The sequence below is a fragment of the Oryza sativa genome, chromosome 1 (genome assembly GCF_034140825.1).
Source record: "Oryza sativa Japonica Group chromosome 1, ASM3414082v1".
NCBI classification, from domain to species: Eukaryota; Viridiplantae; Streptophyta; class Magnoliopsida; order Poales; family Poaceae; genus Oryza; species Oryza sativa.
Window position 1 is genome coordinate 6838681 of NC_089035.1, and position 15046 is coordinate 6853726.

At 42.2% G+C, this 15046-nt stretch overlaps 4 protein-coding genes across 6 annotated transcripts; 2 read left to right on the forward strand and 2 right to left on the reverse strand.

The window, feature by feature from the left end:
- Positions 1-1595: 1595 nt before the first annotated feature.
- On the reverse strand, positions 1596-4339 carry LOC4326730 (plastid division protein PDV1). Its single transcript, XM_015787291.3, has 2 exons — positions 3980-4339; positions 1596-2293 (listed from the first exon to the last, which is right to left on the reverse strand). The coding sequence occupies exons 1-2, from the start codon at positions 4247-4249 to the stop codon at positions 1796-1798; spliced, it is 768 nt and encodes a 255-aa protein (XP_015642777.1). The 5' UTR covers positions 4250-4339; the 3' UTR covers positions 1596-1795.
- A 192-nt stretch (positions 4340-4531) lies between these two features.
- Positions 4532-6723, forward strand: LOC4326731 (uncharacterized). The gene is made up of 2 exons (XM_015766195.3): positions 4532-4901; positions 6397-6723. The coding sequence occupies exons 1-2, from the start codon at positions 4758-4760 to the stop codon at positions 6463-6465; spliced, it is 213 nt and encodes a 70-aa protein (XP_015621681.1). The 5' UTR covers positions 4532-4757; the 3' UTR covers positions 6466-6723.
- A 1653-nt stretch (positions 6724-8376) lies between these two features.
- Positions 8377-12587, forward strand: LOC4326732 (mitochondrial carrier protein MTM1). 2 transcript variants are annotated; one of them, XM_015766192.3, is made up of 10 exons: positions 8377-8682; positions 8885-8926; positions 9129-9254; positions 9338-9397; positions 10208-10378; positions 10787-10886; positions 11098-11189; positions 11304-11453; positions 11660-11718; positions 12223-12587. In XM_015766192.3, the coding sequence occupies exons 1-10, from the start codon at positions 8530-8532 to the stop codon at positions 12353-12355; spliced, it is 1086 nt and encodes a 361-aa protein (XP_015621678.1). In that variant the 5' UTR covers positions 8377-8529; the 3' UTR covers positions 12356-12587. The 2 variants fall into 2 exon arrangements, with proteins under 2 accessions (XP_015621678.1, XP_015621677.1); XM_015766191.3 differs by having other exon boundaries at positions 9146-9254.
- Positions 12588-12931: 344 nt separating this feature from the next.
- Positions 12932-15046, reverse strand: LOC4326733 (uncharacterized). Of its 2 annotated transcripts, none has more exons than XM_015766194.3 (6): positions 14965-15046; positions 14687-14854; positions 14456-14576; positions 13697-13761; positions 13543-13629; positions 12932-13427 (listed from the first exon to the last, which is right to left on the reverse strand). In XM_015766194.3, the coding sequence occupies exons 2-6, from the start codon at positions 14828-14830 to the stop codon at positions 13188-13190; spliced, it is 657 nt and encodes a 218-aa protein (XP_015621680.1). In that variant the 5' UTR covers positions 14831-14854; positions 14965-15046; the 3' UTR covers positions 12932-13187. The 2 variants fall into 2 exon arrangements, with proteins under 2 accessions (XP_015621680.1, XP_015621679.1); XM_015766193.3 differs by having other exon boundaries at positions 14687-14857.

Below are 15046 nucleotides of genomic sequence, written 5' to 3' on the forward strand. Positions count from 1 at the left end.
CTCACCTCCTACGGTCCTCCCCCTCGTCTTCTCTTCCTCTCCTCTCCTATTTTTTTCTCACTGGTCTAGGTCTCTGGGAGCTCTCAGCTCTAGCTTCTCCCTTCCTCTTCTCTGGCGGCACAACAAGAGGTTCCGACAGCCTGAAGCTCCAGCGTGAAGTGCCACGCGAGAGGAGGCGCAGGGGCGTGGGAGGCGGCACGAGTGGCGGTGGTGGACGGCGTTCAGCGGCGGCTTGCAGCAGGCAGGGAAATCGACGTCCGACGACATTGTGTTAGCTTTATTTTGCATCTAAATTATTTGGTGTAATGATTAATTTAGATCTGGTGGTTGAAATGGATGATGGTTCATTGAAATATTTTCGCATATTTCATTTATAGGAATATATGGCGTGCATGTTGTATATGTGTGCTCCCTCTTGTTCTGAGTGGTAACGCGTATGTTATAAGTTTCAAAAAAAAAAACATGGGCTCATGGGCTATGGACATAGGGCCATGCATCATTTTTGCCAAGTCTACCAAATCCACTTATCCATCTACCATATCCACTTCTCCCTCCAACCAATAATAAACTAAGCTTATCCCATCTACCAGATCAAATTTGGGTTTGTTTAGGGAGCTTTTATTAGCTGCAACTTCTCACAGAATCTCTAGTTTCCCCAAACAATCCAGATTGTTACCCAGATTCTAAGTGTCTGCATTTTTAGAATCTAGAATATGAATTAGAACCCAGAAGCCGGAAAACCCAGCTTCTCCAGATTCTTAGAAATTGGCTACCAACGAGTAGATTCTCATAATTTTAAGCTCCCCAAATAGGGAAAAAAAAACTGCATGGCCATATCCTTACAAATATGGATAGGCATATCCATCCTTGACCACCATCCCAACACAACCTAGGTATAATATTTGTCTTGAGCTCGTCTTATAGGATGAGCTGAGCTGCTCTTTTGCAGTACTTTTTCCGTCTCAAAATAAACTCAACATAGAATGAGATGTGATATATTCTAGTATCACAAGTCTGGATATGTTCTATTCTATTTGGATGCAAATCCTTTGCAGTACTGCTAATGCAGTAGCAGTGGCTGACATGTGGGTCCGGGTCCACACGTCAGTATCTGCTACTGCATTTTTAGTACTGCAGACAATCCCCATTGATCTTATTTTGGTTTGAGTTACTTTAGAACAAAGGAAGTAGATGATAGGAGTATGTTGCAAGGTAGTAGGAGTACACCAGGTTGGTTTGATCACGTTTTCGCACGTGAGCTCGTTTGAGTCGTTTCACTTGGATGACAGATGGGCTCCCGACCATGGGTCATGATGTGTCAGCCCTGAAGTTTTCTTGTGGGCTTTCGTATTGTTTTGGGCCAGTCCCTATGCCTCTAACTGCAATGCGGGGCACGGTGTGCCTCTCCACTCCGGCAACAAAGGGGCGGTGTGGGTCGCCGGCCGGCAAAGATCACCACCCACCAACCTACTCAGGCACACCCACCAATGCCCGGTGACCACCCTGCGGCAAACGTAGACACGTAGTACTGGTAGATGAGAAACATTTGACATCTTCGTAATCACATTTGCAGGTACTGGTTATCAAGAAACGGATTAAACACCACGCCCACAAATACGAAAACATCAAATACAGTGTTCCCTTACAACGACAAGAGATGATAACAGGCTACAAATCTACTCCTAAGCGAATGCGATAGGTACCTAAACTGACAATTCTATGAGCAGAAGAGCACAAATGCCATGATATCCTACGAGTACATACTACAGGAAACATGTACAAACAACATGACCCCTCAACCTCTTGCTAAGAACACATCGAGATCACTTATTCTGGTATCCATAGCTGTTTCAAACTGTGATGAACTCTCTTGGCTGATCATCTTGTAGCTGTATCTACAAGTTGATGGGCTCTGTTGTCCGGAGGATAACCAATGTAACTGCAGCAGTGTTATCATGCCAATAGCTAACACTCCAGTATGGCCCAATAATCCACCAAGGGTTTTGATACTGAAACTGTTCCTAGCCAAAGCAACGCTAGAAGCTACCATCTGCCCCAGGAAATTGGCATTTTTGCTGTCAGCACCAGAATGGCTTCCTAGTTTCGCAGGCTTGTTTATTGACAGAGAAGGCCATACACCGTGGCAGACATTGCGCACGAAATCCAAAGCTTCATCTATAATTTTCTTATTCACCCCACGGTGTCCATTTAATCTTATTGCAAGCATAATACGACTTTGCTCCAACCTTGCTAGTGAAATATCTCGTTCTGCTTGTTGCTGTGACTGGACAGCCTGCAAAAGAATTCAAGGCATAATTATACAATTGGTATAATGAAACTAAGCATCGAACATATCAATCTATTGAAGAGAGACTAAGAACAAATGGATGCTTGGCTCAGATGATATTTCTTTCATACACACTGCACAGCATATCCCAGAAGAAAGTGAAGGAAATTATGTTCAGAGCTCAAAAGCTTGGATTCATAACATGGACATTACATTTTTAATGTCTACCACCTCTATCCCAAAATATAAACATTTCTGTCCAGATTTATAGCTAGATATGCTTATATTTTGGGACAGAGGAAGTAGATAAACTAGGGGTAGGGGGCTATACCTGTCCAGATTTATAGCTAGATATGCTTATATTTTGGGGCAGTGGAAGTAGATAAACTAGTGGTAGGGGTGAAACTGGTAAAGTAACGTGAATTGTTGAATCACATAACAAATCAACAGATACATGTATGCATTTCACACAACACAAGGCAACAATAAACAATGACAACACCACTAAAGATGATTTATATTCACATGTAATGGTGGACAAGTAGGTTGCATCAAACAAACACATTTCATGAATTTCAATCAGGTTTCTAGATAAATTTGTTCCTTGCCTTCCTTGGCTCCTTTAAGGATGTATGCAACATCCTTTATTTCCTTAAAAATGAAACGACCCAAAAATTTGAAGTTCCAACCATACTTTACATCTTCCATTATTGAGTGCCTCATAAGCTCGTGACACTCTTTTCTTTAAGAGGATGCTACCCTCTACGTAGGAGGCTAGTTCGCTAGTATTATACTTTTCTGGTGTTATTAACTCGATTCAGCAAGCAATATCGACAAATTTGAACAGTGGTAATTGCTTCTTGGGAGGACAAGAGCAAATCTCCAATTTGCAGGAACAGCAGGAACACGAAGTTAACTGATAAAGAAACTACAAGCGCTCATTCATCACAAAATTTCAAAACCAGCTCAGGAACACTCCCAGACAAGCAAACAAGTACAGCAAACTGGTAGGGTATTAAGAAAACCATCGCTCTTATTTCACTTCTTCAGATTTTCTATGTGATAATACTCACAAGCTCGAAACATTTTCCAGCTGTTCACATATGGCACTTGAACAGTTCACGGGAAGGAAAAAAACAGACCTACTAAGAATTAAGGACTCAACACGGAGAACAAAATATAGCAAAAAAAAAAACTTTTTAATGAAAAAAAAGCATGCGTCCTTAATCTATCATGCAGTTGCAGGACAAAATTGTTGGAAATTCAAAGCAGATTAATGGCACGAAAGAATGTTGTATCACAATTCATTCAGAGCTCAAAGGAAATAACTTGAAGCATGAATAATTGCCTTATCTATGACAGTTCAAATCTCAAAACATGTAAATGCTGCTTTGGTAGTACAAACGAGTGCCCTCAGAAAGACACACATGGGTGCAAACAATTAAACATGCCCTGAATCGTCAGAACAGATGTGGCATCATCCTAAGCATGGCTTTCAACGTTCAACAAACAGTCGCTTGAATCTACGAGCATTTCGGTATCCTCCCCAAATTAGACAAATATATATTCTCGCAACCTGCTGTCCACTACAACGTCACATTTCAACAAATCCACGGCCGCGACTACGCGAGAGGCGATGCTCAAGTTGATTTGCTCAATCTCACAAGGAAGCAGGGGTTAGGGGGAACTCACAAGGAAGCACTCGAACTGGTCCTCGAGGTCCTCGAGCGCGGCGCGGATGGCGTGGAGGCTCCTCGCCTCCTCGGCCACCGCGTCCAGCGCGGCCGCCTCATCGTCGACGCCGTCGCCGCCCTTGACCCGCACGAGGCCCTCCGCGGGCTTGCTGTGGCGGCGGACCGCGCGCAGGAAGTGCGCGCGGGAGAGGGCGTGGATGGCGTCGCTGACCTTGTCGTGGAGGTCCCAGATGGTCTCCAGCACGGCCTCCGCCTCCTCGGGCTCCATCCCGGAAACCCTAGCTCCCGAAGGTTCCAGAATCTTCGCAACTGCCTCCTTCCGCGTCGCGAGGTGTTTTCGAGAATTTTGGAGCTCTTTGGAGGGAGAGGAGTTTCCCGAAATTTCTCTGGGACGTTAGGTTAGAGACGACGCGAAAGAGACAAATTGGGTTAATGGGCCGGATGATTCTAAATGGGCCCAATATGGGTTAGGCCAAGGCCCGGCCCGGAGAAGGGGGAAGAGTCGAGAGCCTTCGCCTTTTGATCCCAGCAACGGCCGCCGGCCGCCGCTGGTTTCGTTTCTTTCCTCTCGCCGCCGCCGCCGCCGCCGGACCAGCCCCGCCGCTGTTTGCTCCGCCCCTGAAATACGACCCGGCGGCGCGATTGGGAAGCAAACCCTCGGCATACTGTACTGCCTCTCTCTCTCTCTCTCTCTCTCTCTCTCTCTCTCTCTCTCCGGCGGACGTGCTCTGTGCTTCGCTTTCCCCGTCTGTGGTTGGTCGGTGGCTTGGATCGGCATGGATTCGACGACGACGACGACGCCGAAGCCGGTGTGCGCGGAGGAGGCGCTTGCGCTGCTGAACTGCGCGGCCGAGTCCAGCTACGACCGCGACAAGTGCCTCGCCGCCCTCGACGCCCTCCGCGCCTGCATCGCCCAGAAGGTGCTCGACTGCTCGCCCTCTTTCCCCATTTCCCTATCCCGTAGCACCATTATCGTATTCCCTCCGATTAGCGTGAGCTCTCACATCACAAGAGGGGAAGGGCTTGCCAAATTGTTGATTTGGCTTTGATAGAACATGGCTTATTTTAAGAGATCCTGATTTCCTGATGGGAGTACCTATACATTTTTCGAAAGATTTTTATGATCGTATCACACAGATTTTTAATCTTTGGATTAAAATCTGATAGATATAATAAAAAGCAAAAAGCAATTAAGAAACATCATAATGAACACTAAATTACCATATACTCAAGAAAAAGACCAAATCCAATACAAAATTTAAAATTTACATGCGAAGATTCAAAAATTACAGTGTAACTTACAAAAGTTACAGTGTAAGTTTCATAAATTACACTGTAACTTACAAGAAAATGCACTGTAAATTTGAGTGAGAAAATCGAGTGAGAGATAAGAAAAAATCTTTCGAGTGAGATATAGCAAAATCGTTCCTGATTGTGATTGAGTAAATCCATTTGATGGATTGGGATAGTACTGCATTCATAATATACATGAAGGCGCCTTCATAGTTGCTATTCAGCTCAGGAACTGTGAAAGAAAACCACCGCATGGGAAGTATCCCACACTTCTAGACGCAAGCATTGTGAGAAGCTTACATTCTTTTGCACTTGCTTATTAGCGTGAAATTGTTGCTGCTGGTAATCTGGAGTCTGGATACAGTATATGCGCAATGCTGAATAATCCCACTCAAATAAAATAATGCACTGTTAATACAAGAATACTTCCAAGGGCAAAATAATTTTAAAGAAGGTCACTGTTTTATATGGGCAATAGAGTTTAAACTTTAAACTGTAGTAGGTTACAACTAAAAGTCAATCATCAACTCAAGAACCGCCTTACCAGAACTGTAAGGCACAGATTGTACCGTCTTTTTTAGCACCCAGTAGCATCACCTCCAGCAGCTTACCTTATAGATCTCAAACTATTGTACTTCTTTCTGTAGAGCTGTTTTCTTCTATCCATGTACAGTTTTACTTTGTAGCTACAGTTATTGGACCTTCACAACCATATTCAGAACAGTTAACTTTCTACTAAAGGTTACCTAATATAACTTCAAATATTCTAAAAGTATGTGAGTGGTATGAACATTTTAATCTGTCTATGATGTTCAAGTTGTAAATGATTCAAGTAGCGATCTTCAAGTTGTAAATGATGTTCCTAATTTGTTTTTGCTGGCGACTGGGAGAAAGTTACTAGGGTAAAAGGTAGCTGCACTATGGAAAACCTCAATTGTTTGCAAATATGTCGTGTCCAATGTCATTTTAGTGTGGAAGGTTCAGTTGTTGCTTTGAAGCAGCACTGCGGGTTTTATTGCTAATATGTCATTTTTGCAGATGTTTCCATGCCATGGAAATTTGATTATTCTAATTTAAGTGCTGATGATGAGATTATCTTTTCTTTATGTTGAAATGTTGCAGAAAGTGAAGAAATTTTCCCTGGCTGAGGCAAGCTCCACAGGCACCTCTGAAACTCCAAAAGGAAAATAGAAGCGGGCTGAAAATTAGTCAAGAACATCTAGCATTACATCTTTCTTTTTCAGCAAATAGGTTGCTGTGTTTTGTTATGAGATTATTGTTGTAGTATTTTCAAATCATCCAATACTACAATTCAATATGTTGGCTGGAAAATTTATGCAAAAACCAATTGGCACGTTTGAGCAGACCGATGGAGTGTGATGCGGTTTGGCCTGAGTGTCCGAAAACGTTGTGCTGTTTTAATAAGCAATCTATCTAAATTGTAATGTACATTGTGACGATCAAATGCTTTACTACATCTATGATACCATGTGTATCATATACAATCTCAGAGAGATAAATTCAGTTGCTTCCAAGCAGAAAAAATTGCAAGGCCAGAGTGCCAGGCATTTCCGAGGGATGGCTTGAATCATAGTATGTGGATTCGTCTGTTTCTCTCTTGGCTTTGCAAGATGGGGCATTTCCGAGGGATGGCTTGAATCATAGTATGTGGATTCGTCTGTTTCTCTCTTGGCTTTGCAAGATGGGGCATTTCCGAGGGATGGCTTGAATCATAGTATGTGGATTCGTCTGTTTCTCTCTTGGTGTGCCAAGCATCTTTAAAGTTTCTCTATTTGCAAGGTTGGGATTAAGGGTAAGTTGAAGGCTATGTTTGGAAGAGCTTTATGACTTGAAGGAGTAGTTGGTAAGAACACGGAAAAGGTGAATTTCTTAGCTTCTAATGTATAGTTTATTTTGTAAATTCTGTAATTTTCAGATGATAAGTGATAATCTAAATTGAGAAAACTATGGTTACCAATTGCTCAAAATTAACTTTACGGGTTGTTTGACAAGAGAAGGGAAAGGGATTGAGAGTTTAGACTAAGGAAAAGGGATTGGAAGTTTAGAAAAGGGAGATGATGGAGGAATTGATCATGGGAGTTTTATTTTTACTCTTAATCCCTTATTTAATAATAGAGATGAGAATTATGAGGAGTTTGAGTGGGAATTAAATTGTACTTCCTCCATTCTAAAATAAGTATTCATGTCCAACATTTGATTGTTTATCTTATATGAATTTTTTTATGATTAGTATTTTTATTGTTATTAGACGATAAAACATAAATAGTACTTTAAGTGTGCCTAATTTTTTTAAATTTTTTTATAAATTTTTCGAATAAAACGGATAATTAAATGTTAGACACGGATACTCACGGTTGCACTTATTTTAGGGCGGTGGTAGTATTTGATGATGTACGGTTTATATTTTCGGTTTTAGCTATACATAGAAGTGAAATTCTTTGCTAATTACCTACCCCACTCAGGTAAAAATGTAGGAGTTTGCTGTTAAACTCCCCTACCCAATTCCTCCAAAGCTTACACGTTCACTAATCAAATATTAGACTTAACAGTTTTCACCCTTTAAACTTCCATTTCTCTACCAACAATTCCTCCGAACCAAACTGGGCGAACTTTCATTTCACTACTAACAATCCAAAAACCGTTAGTTTGATTGCTTCAAGCCTTTGTTGGGCTTTGTACTCAGCCAATGTTTACTATTATATGATTATAACGCCGCGATTAGATTAAGCAAAAGGCAGACTAGGCAGTGCCGCTGAATCAGGCTTTACACCATTGGTAACCGCGTGGTTACAATAGTTATCGACCTTACCAGAGTTACGGTAATAGAAAAACTACAATAACCTCTATAAATTTAAATAAATATAAAAATAATTTAAATTTTTAATAAATTTTATACGGTTTCGTACTGTTTTTCATAGGTACAGCGCGACGGTTACTACCGGGGTGCGGTGTCCCGGCGGTTTGGGAAACCCTGCCGCTGATACAGCGAGAGGGCACACGCAGCGTAACACGTCGGTGCGAGCGCGCCACGTGGCACCGTCGAGAGTGCGCGAGGCGAGGAGCCGTGTCGAGGCGGGCGGCGTCCACCTCTCCTCTCCTTCCCTCCCTCCCGACTTTCTCGGCGGCGATGCGATTTCTGCGCCCTTTCGCGGCCTTCCTCCTCACCACCGCTTCACGACGATCCGCCCCTGCACCCCTCGCCTCCTCCTCCTCCTCCTCCTCCTCCTCCTTCCGATGGGCGCGGAGCAAGCCCCGGAGCCACCGCCGCCGCCGCCGCCGCCTGTGGCGGCGGCCGAGCGCGGGATGGGCTTCGCCGAGCGCGCCGTGGCGGCCGCCGGCGCAGCCGTCGTCTCCGCCGTCCTCGTCAACCCGCTCGACGTCGCCAAGGTGAGCTCCGTACGACGCAACACCGAACCGGTGAATTGTGGCCACAACGGAATTGCGGTGTGTTGAATTTGATCGGGAGGACGCGTTGGGGGGAGATATCGTCGTGGTGCTCTCCATCATAAGTTTATGTGCCTAGATTGCATGGGTATGGAAACATATGCGTTTTCGTGCTGATTTAGTCCCTATTTTTTTCATCCTGCAGACAAGGTTACAAGCACAGGCGGCCGGAGTTGTCTATAATCCGGTAAGCTTGCCATTTCTCTTCCACATAGTGTTTTTTTTTTCGCCGTTCGATAGATGGAGCTGCTGTGCTCACCTGCTTGATCCTATGTTGAATTCTATGTGGAAGGGAGCTTATGATTTGTTGAGTATTTGTTGGGTGAATTTCTTATATCTCAAATATTCCTTGTTTGTTTATTTGTTTTTATCTAAAATACATTGCTCAGATATGGTCAGATTTTAGGTGCTATCCGTGGTGCAACCCTGGAATGAATGGTTTAGGGCCATCATGCAGTTCTGAATGCTTCCAATACAGAGGGACAATGGATGTGTTTTATAAGGTCACTAAACAGGTAATGTTTTGCTAATTGATACTTATTTACCTTCCTCTATTATGTCGATCTGACTGTTGTAATGATTGATATGCCTCATGCAGGAAGGAGTTTTTAGACTATGGAGAGGTACTGCTGCAAGCCTAGCATTGGCAGTGCCAACGGTAATTTTTTTTCAGCTGATCGCCACTTTATTCTTTTCATACCAATGTCTTCTTATCTGTATTATAAACCCACAGGTGAAAATATTTGTTTTTCATTTATCCTTGTGTTGTAAACATATGCTTTGCTCTCTCTTTACATTATTCTGTGCAAATACTAAAAAGTAATGACTAATGACCATATCATTATCCTTCTGTGGACTTCCACGATCTCTCTTGGTACAGGAAATGAACAGGAAAACAAATAGTGTAATAGTTAATGCTACTTTCTGCCAAAATACATGTTGATATGCATGTATATGTGTATTTCATAAGAAAAATGATGGAAAATGCTTGTCTTGTTAAAACTTTTGAACATGCCTGTGGATAATTTGTAATTCTGTTAAAATGCATGAAGAATAAAGATGTGAGGCAGGGAGAAAATGTGTGCTGAAGGCATTTAAGATGTCTATTGAGTTTTGATGGAACACTCTGATCTGTGAATCTCTTTCCCTAGGAAGGTTTTGGAACATCAGATACATATTGCGCATATCTTATTATCTTATCTGCAGATGTATAATGTATTTCAGCTGAAGCATTTCATTTACCATACTTTAACTTATCTAGGATTCTAGGATATTATGATATAAAATTTTGGTTAGTGCGAACTTGTCTTCTGCTTATGTCAGCATTATAGGCCTATAGGATTCTATACTTGGCACTTCGGCAATATCCATATACTCTGCATCCTTATATGCTGTCAGTAGACATTGCCATAACAACCCCTCTTTAGCCCGGCAGATAACAAATTCTCTTTACTGTGTGCTCCTTTAGGTTGGGATATATCTGCCCTCATACGATCTATTGCGCAATTGGATTGAAGAATATTCAGATCATAGTTTTCCTAAACTGAGACCATATGCTCCTCTTATTGCTGGCTCTGTTGCCCGATCATTGGCATGCATAACTTGTTCCCCTATTGAGTTGGCAAGAACACGGATGCAGGTCAGTTTGTTGTATCTTCTCTTTTCCCTGTACAACATCCTTGTAATTTAAAATAAAATTACATGTGTCAACCAATCAAAGGGTGCTGGTGTGAAATTAGGCTACGTACTCTAGTAACCACAAGATTTTATAAAGAACCTCTGCAATGCATAATTCATCCTCTTTGAGAAGCAAAACCAATAACTAACTCGTGATTCAAAGTTATAAACAACTTAGTTTCGAAGTTATATATAACACTTCAATTGTGTTTGAAGTTACAAGTAACACTTCAAATTTGTGCATAAATGAAGCCTTAAAATGACCTTGTCCACTGTTTTATACCTGAACAGCTAAACATTTTTTATGATAACGAAATTTATTCTGTATGGCACTTATTTTTATGCCATTACTCTCTTTTTATATAATTAGGCCTTTAAAGTATCAAATGTTGGAGGAAAACCCCCTGGAATGTGGAAGACTTTGCTTGGTGTGCTTGCATTGAGACAGAGCATCAATCATCCTGAAAATAGTATGTACTTTCCTATGTACTGTTTGTTAGCCTTGACCGAAACACAAACATGCATTCTCATCTCATTCAAGGGCATCAGCAAAATTGCTAAACAACGTCAACTTAGTTATTCACATTAAGTTATACTAATGTACCTTTGAAGCTTTGAACTGAAGCCCTATTTTTCTATTCTTATGAATGTTGAGCTATACATATTTTACATTGCGAACAGTTCGGTCATACCACCTTCTATGGACTGGTCTTGGAGCACAACTTGCACGTGACGTCCCCTTCTCAGCTATATGCTGGACAGTTCTTGAACCAGTGAGCTACTTTACTGAAGTTTGGTATACTCTATTCTGGTTTAGATAATTTGGATTCTGCCAAACCTATAGAGCTCACTGTGTTTTTCATATCTTTAATGCTCTTGCTGCACAGACTAGAAGGCATCTGATAAGAATAGTTGGCGAGCAAAGCAATGCAGCTGTTATATTGGGGGCAAACTTCTCCGCAGGCTTCATTGCTGGAGTTATCTCTGCTGGTGCTACCTGTCCTCTCGATGTTGCCAAGACACGCAGACAAATAGAGGCAAGCTTGACTCTCGATGACTTATATCTAGTTTCTTAAGACTGTCCTAAACCAAACTTCGGTTTGTTAGACTTTTCCGTATGTACTCAATTATGTCCTTGTGCAAAGAGCTTGGAACAGGATACTAACAATAACTTGAAAAATACCTCTGTTTAGTTTTGTTGCTAAACACTCTTCATTTACTAGTTTATGTATCCTCATTTCAGAAGGACCCAGCTAGGGTATTACACATGAACACAAGGCGCATATTGCATGAAGTATGGAGGTATGGTATTACAAATTTATTTAGTAATCCTTTGCTGTATTTTGTGTATAGCAATAGCAAACGTTGCCCATAGGAACAGTTGCTCTTGTGGAATATAGGTGAGGACCTTGCACCTGTGGTCTATCCATAGCTCTTTCAATGGTAAAATCTGTATCTGTCAATATTAGAACTTTGAAGGGATGGGGAAATTTGGGGGGGGGGGGGGGGGTTGGTTGTGTTGTCAAGAAAAGTATTCTGATCTACTTGACACTTGATTTTTTTTTCCAACAAAAAAATATAAGCTCCAGGAATACTTTTCTTTTTTTGCTAGGCATTGCGTGAACCTTTATTTTTCTTGGCATTTCAACTTGCAAGCATGCACACTTGCTTAGTTGTGCTTTCTCCGATTATCATGTTTCCTTGGTTTCCTAACTATCAACAAAAATATAGTAGTATCTAGCAACTAAAACAACTTATCCACATAATTCGATGCATGTAACACTTGTTATACGACACTTGTTGCAGTAAGGAAGGCATCAGCGGGATATTCAGAGGTGCAGGTCCTCGAATGGCACGGGCAGGGCCTTCAGTGGGCATCGTCGTCTCGTCATATGAAGTTGTGAAGCACATCATGCACCGGAAACACGCAGAGTTATGACCTGATTTTAACTCTTCAAACGTAGAATTCAACTGCAGCTGAGGCTTTTAACCATTATTTTTTCTAGTTTACCCTACACGGACTAGATCGCTTTAGTGAAAGCCGGTTTTTATTCTCTATCTATATGCCTTGCCTACCTTATCAGGAAGGTGAGGCCGAGTGTGTCCCTTCTAATAAAAGGGCAGAATGCCCTAGATGTGAACATTCCTTGTTACAAGAATTCATTGATCCATTCTCCCTGTCTGCTAAAAGTGAGTTTGGGTTGAAAGATAAAAAAAATAATGAACACGAACTCTCCAAGCAGACTAAAGGCAGGGGGCAAATTTCGTCGGCATTGTAGGCACATTTGCTGCAGGGTCAAGTTCAGATTTAGTAGCATTTTCTTTTTGCCGGATTCGTTTGTGATTAGTCCGCTCATAACAGCAGACAACAAACTGTTGTGCTTAGTCCGCTCATAAGAGCAGACAACAAACTAAGAAAGTATACAACTACCGCACGCTACACAAACTGTTCTTCAGAAGTTGCGGGGTTTTGCAATCCAAATTCACAACATTATCCCTATTTCTGACAACCATGTGATCTGTGAAAGTTTTCACTTGCAAAAGCTCCGCATCACATCCAACATAATCCCAGGGACCCAAAAGCCAAATAATTTTGAGCCCAAAATGGCTTTCTTTGCAGAGGCCAGACTACATGCAAATCGAACCGGAGGCTGAGCCTCATAAGACACTGAAACAAAACATGCCTCTGCAAAATGTTTTCGATCTTTACACTGAAAGATACAAGTAGATGATGAGTCCATCTTAATACAAAAGCTAATAGGGTGTTTTATCTAACGTCTCTTCCTTCTGCCTCCCTTCTGCTTTCCCTTGCCATTTTTCTTGCCCATTCTCATTTTCTGCTCAGGCGCATCCCGACCCGATAGTTTGGGTGGTGCCAAAAGATGCTTGACATCAAGTATACCATTCTTGAAGTGCCCTTGGGTAGCCCTAAGTACTCGGTCCTCAGGTCTAGTCTTTTGAGCTTTGCTGTTCTTGGAATCCCGTTTCCTAAATATTCCAAGTAGTCTTTCCTGTATAGAATTGTCATGTTAATCATCGTTAAGACAGCAATTTTTTGCAATTTTATTGGGTGGCAGTGACTTCCTGGCCAGGAAAAATATTTATAGAAGCTGAAGTTTAGCATACCTCTTCCGCTTTCTTCTCTTCTCTTTTCTTTTGGTTCTTCATAGCTGGCTTTGATACACTTAACGGCGTTCGGTGCTTCTTAATGGCCTATTGCAGACAATCAAAACTGTAAGATACTGTAATTTTACAGGATAAAGGAATAAAAATTGATTACCTTTCCACCCAACTGAACTACTTTACGGTTCTCTAATTGCTTCCGTTCCTTCCATGTAGATGCACCTAGCATCAAGTGAACGTATACTTCAATAATTTGTTGAGATCAAAATCTAAGGTTTCAAGGAAGGATGGAACAAAAATCTTGAAACAAGTACAGGTAAAATGCTTGACAACAAGACAACACAATCCAAATGAAATTTAACTGATGCAAAGACAAAATCAAATGATTCCTCAATAAATTATCAAGGGGCTATCTGAAGCCTCTCCACAAACAAATGGTCTCCAAAAGCATTCCAGGGACAACAAGCAAAATAGGGGACATAACAATACCACATGTTATGAACAGTGGCCACAAAAGGAAGAATGATGTTAACAAAATGCAGAATTTATGTTTCCTCAACCAAACTCCATAGCATCATAATTAGTTAGATGGCAAATGGTCACATGGAATAACTTCTTGCATAGGCACATAGGATAACAATTTTCAATTGTTTCAGATTATGTTTTGCTGCCAAAAAAATAAATAAATCTTGAACTAGCAGGCACATGGTATCATCAAATACCTCAACTAAAACACACATGCTATTGCTATTTTTGACATAGTAGGTGCAGTGAATTCTGCACACTTCTCACAGGCAATAAGGCTTGCCACTAATCTGATTCGTTGAAATCAAATTAAAGAAGGATAAATACTTGTAGACAATATAAAGAATATACTACCAGCTTTCACAAAAGTAGTATGAGATGAGATAATTACCGAAAAGCTCTACATCTTTCAACAACTTCCCAATATCAATGTCAGGCTCCTCATCATCATCAGAAGTATCATCAGATTTTTCCGCAGCTGGCTTCCGATACATATCCGAAAGACTCGATCCCTAGTGGCAAGAATGAGTTAACTCAAAACAGAAAATGCAAGATTTCAACCAGGAGCACCATGAACCAATAATATAAGTCTCGAGATACAGAAGGGCGAGGGCGGGCTCACCATGAAGTTGTGCCACTCGCCAGTCGACGACGACGACGAAGGCGCCCCAGGGCGGCGGGGCCTCCGGGCACCGGGCGCGGACGGGTCGAAGACGACCTCCGCCGGCGCGTTCACCGGTGTGGGCTTCGGCCTCCCCTTCACCATCCTCTCCCTCCTTCCCTCCTCCTCCTGCTGCTCCCACCCCCAAATCCCCCCGACCAAATCCTACCACCCCGGTGAAAAAACGAGTCGCGGGGGCAAGACAGAAAAGGTAAAAGCCGGCCGAAACGGAGGCGTACCTTGACTCTCCCGTCGGTCGATGCGGCGGCGGCGGCGCGCGCGCGGAGAAGGTTAGGCCGCAGGCGAAGCGAGGGTTCGGCT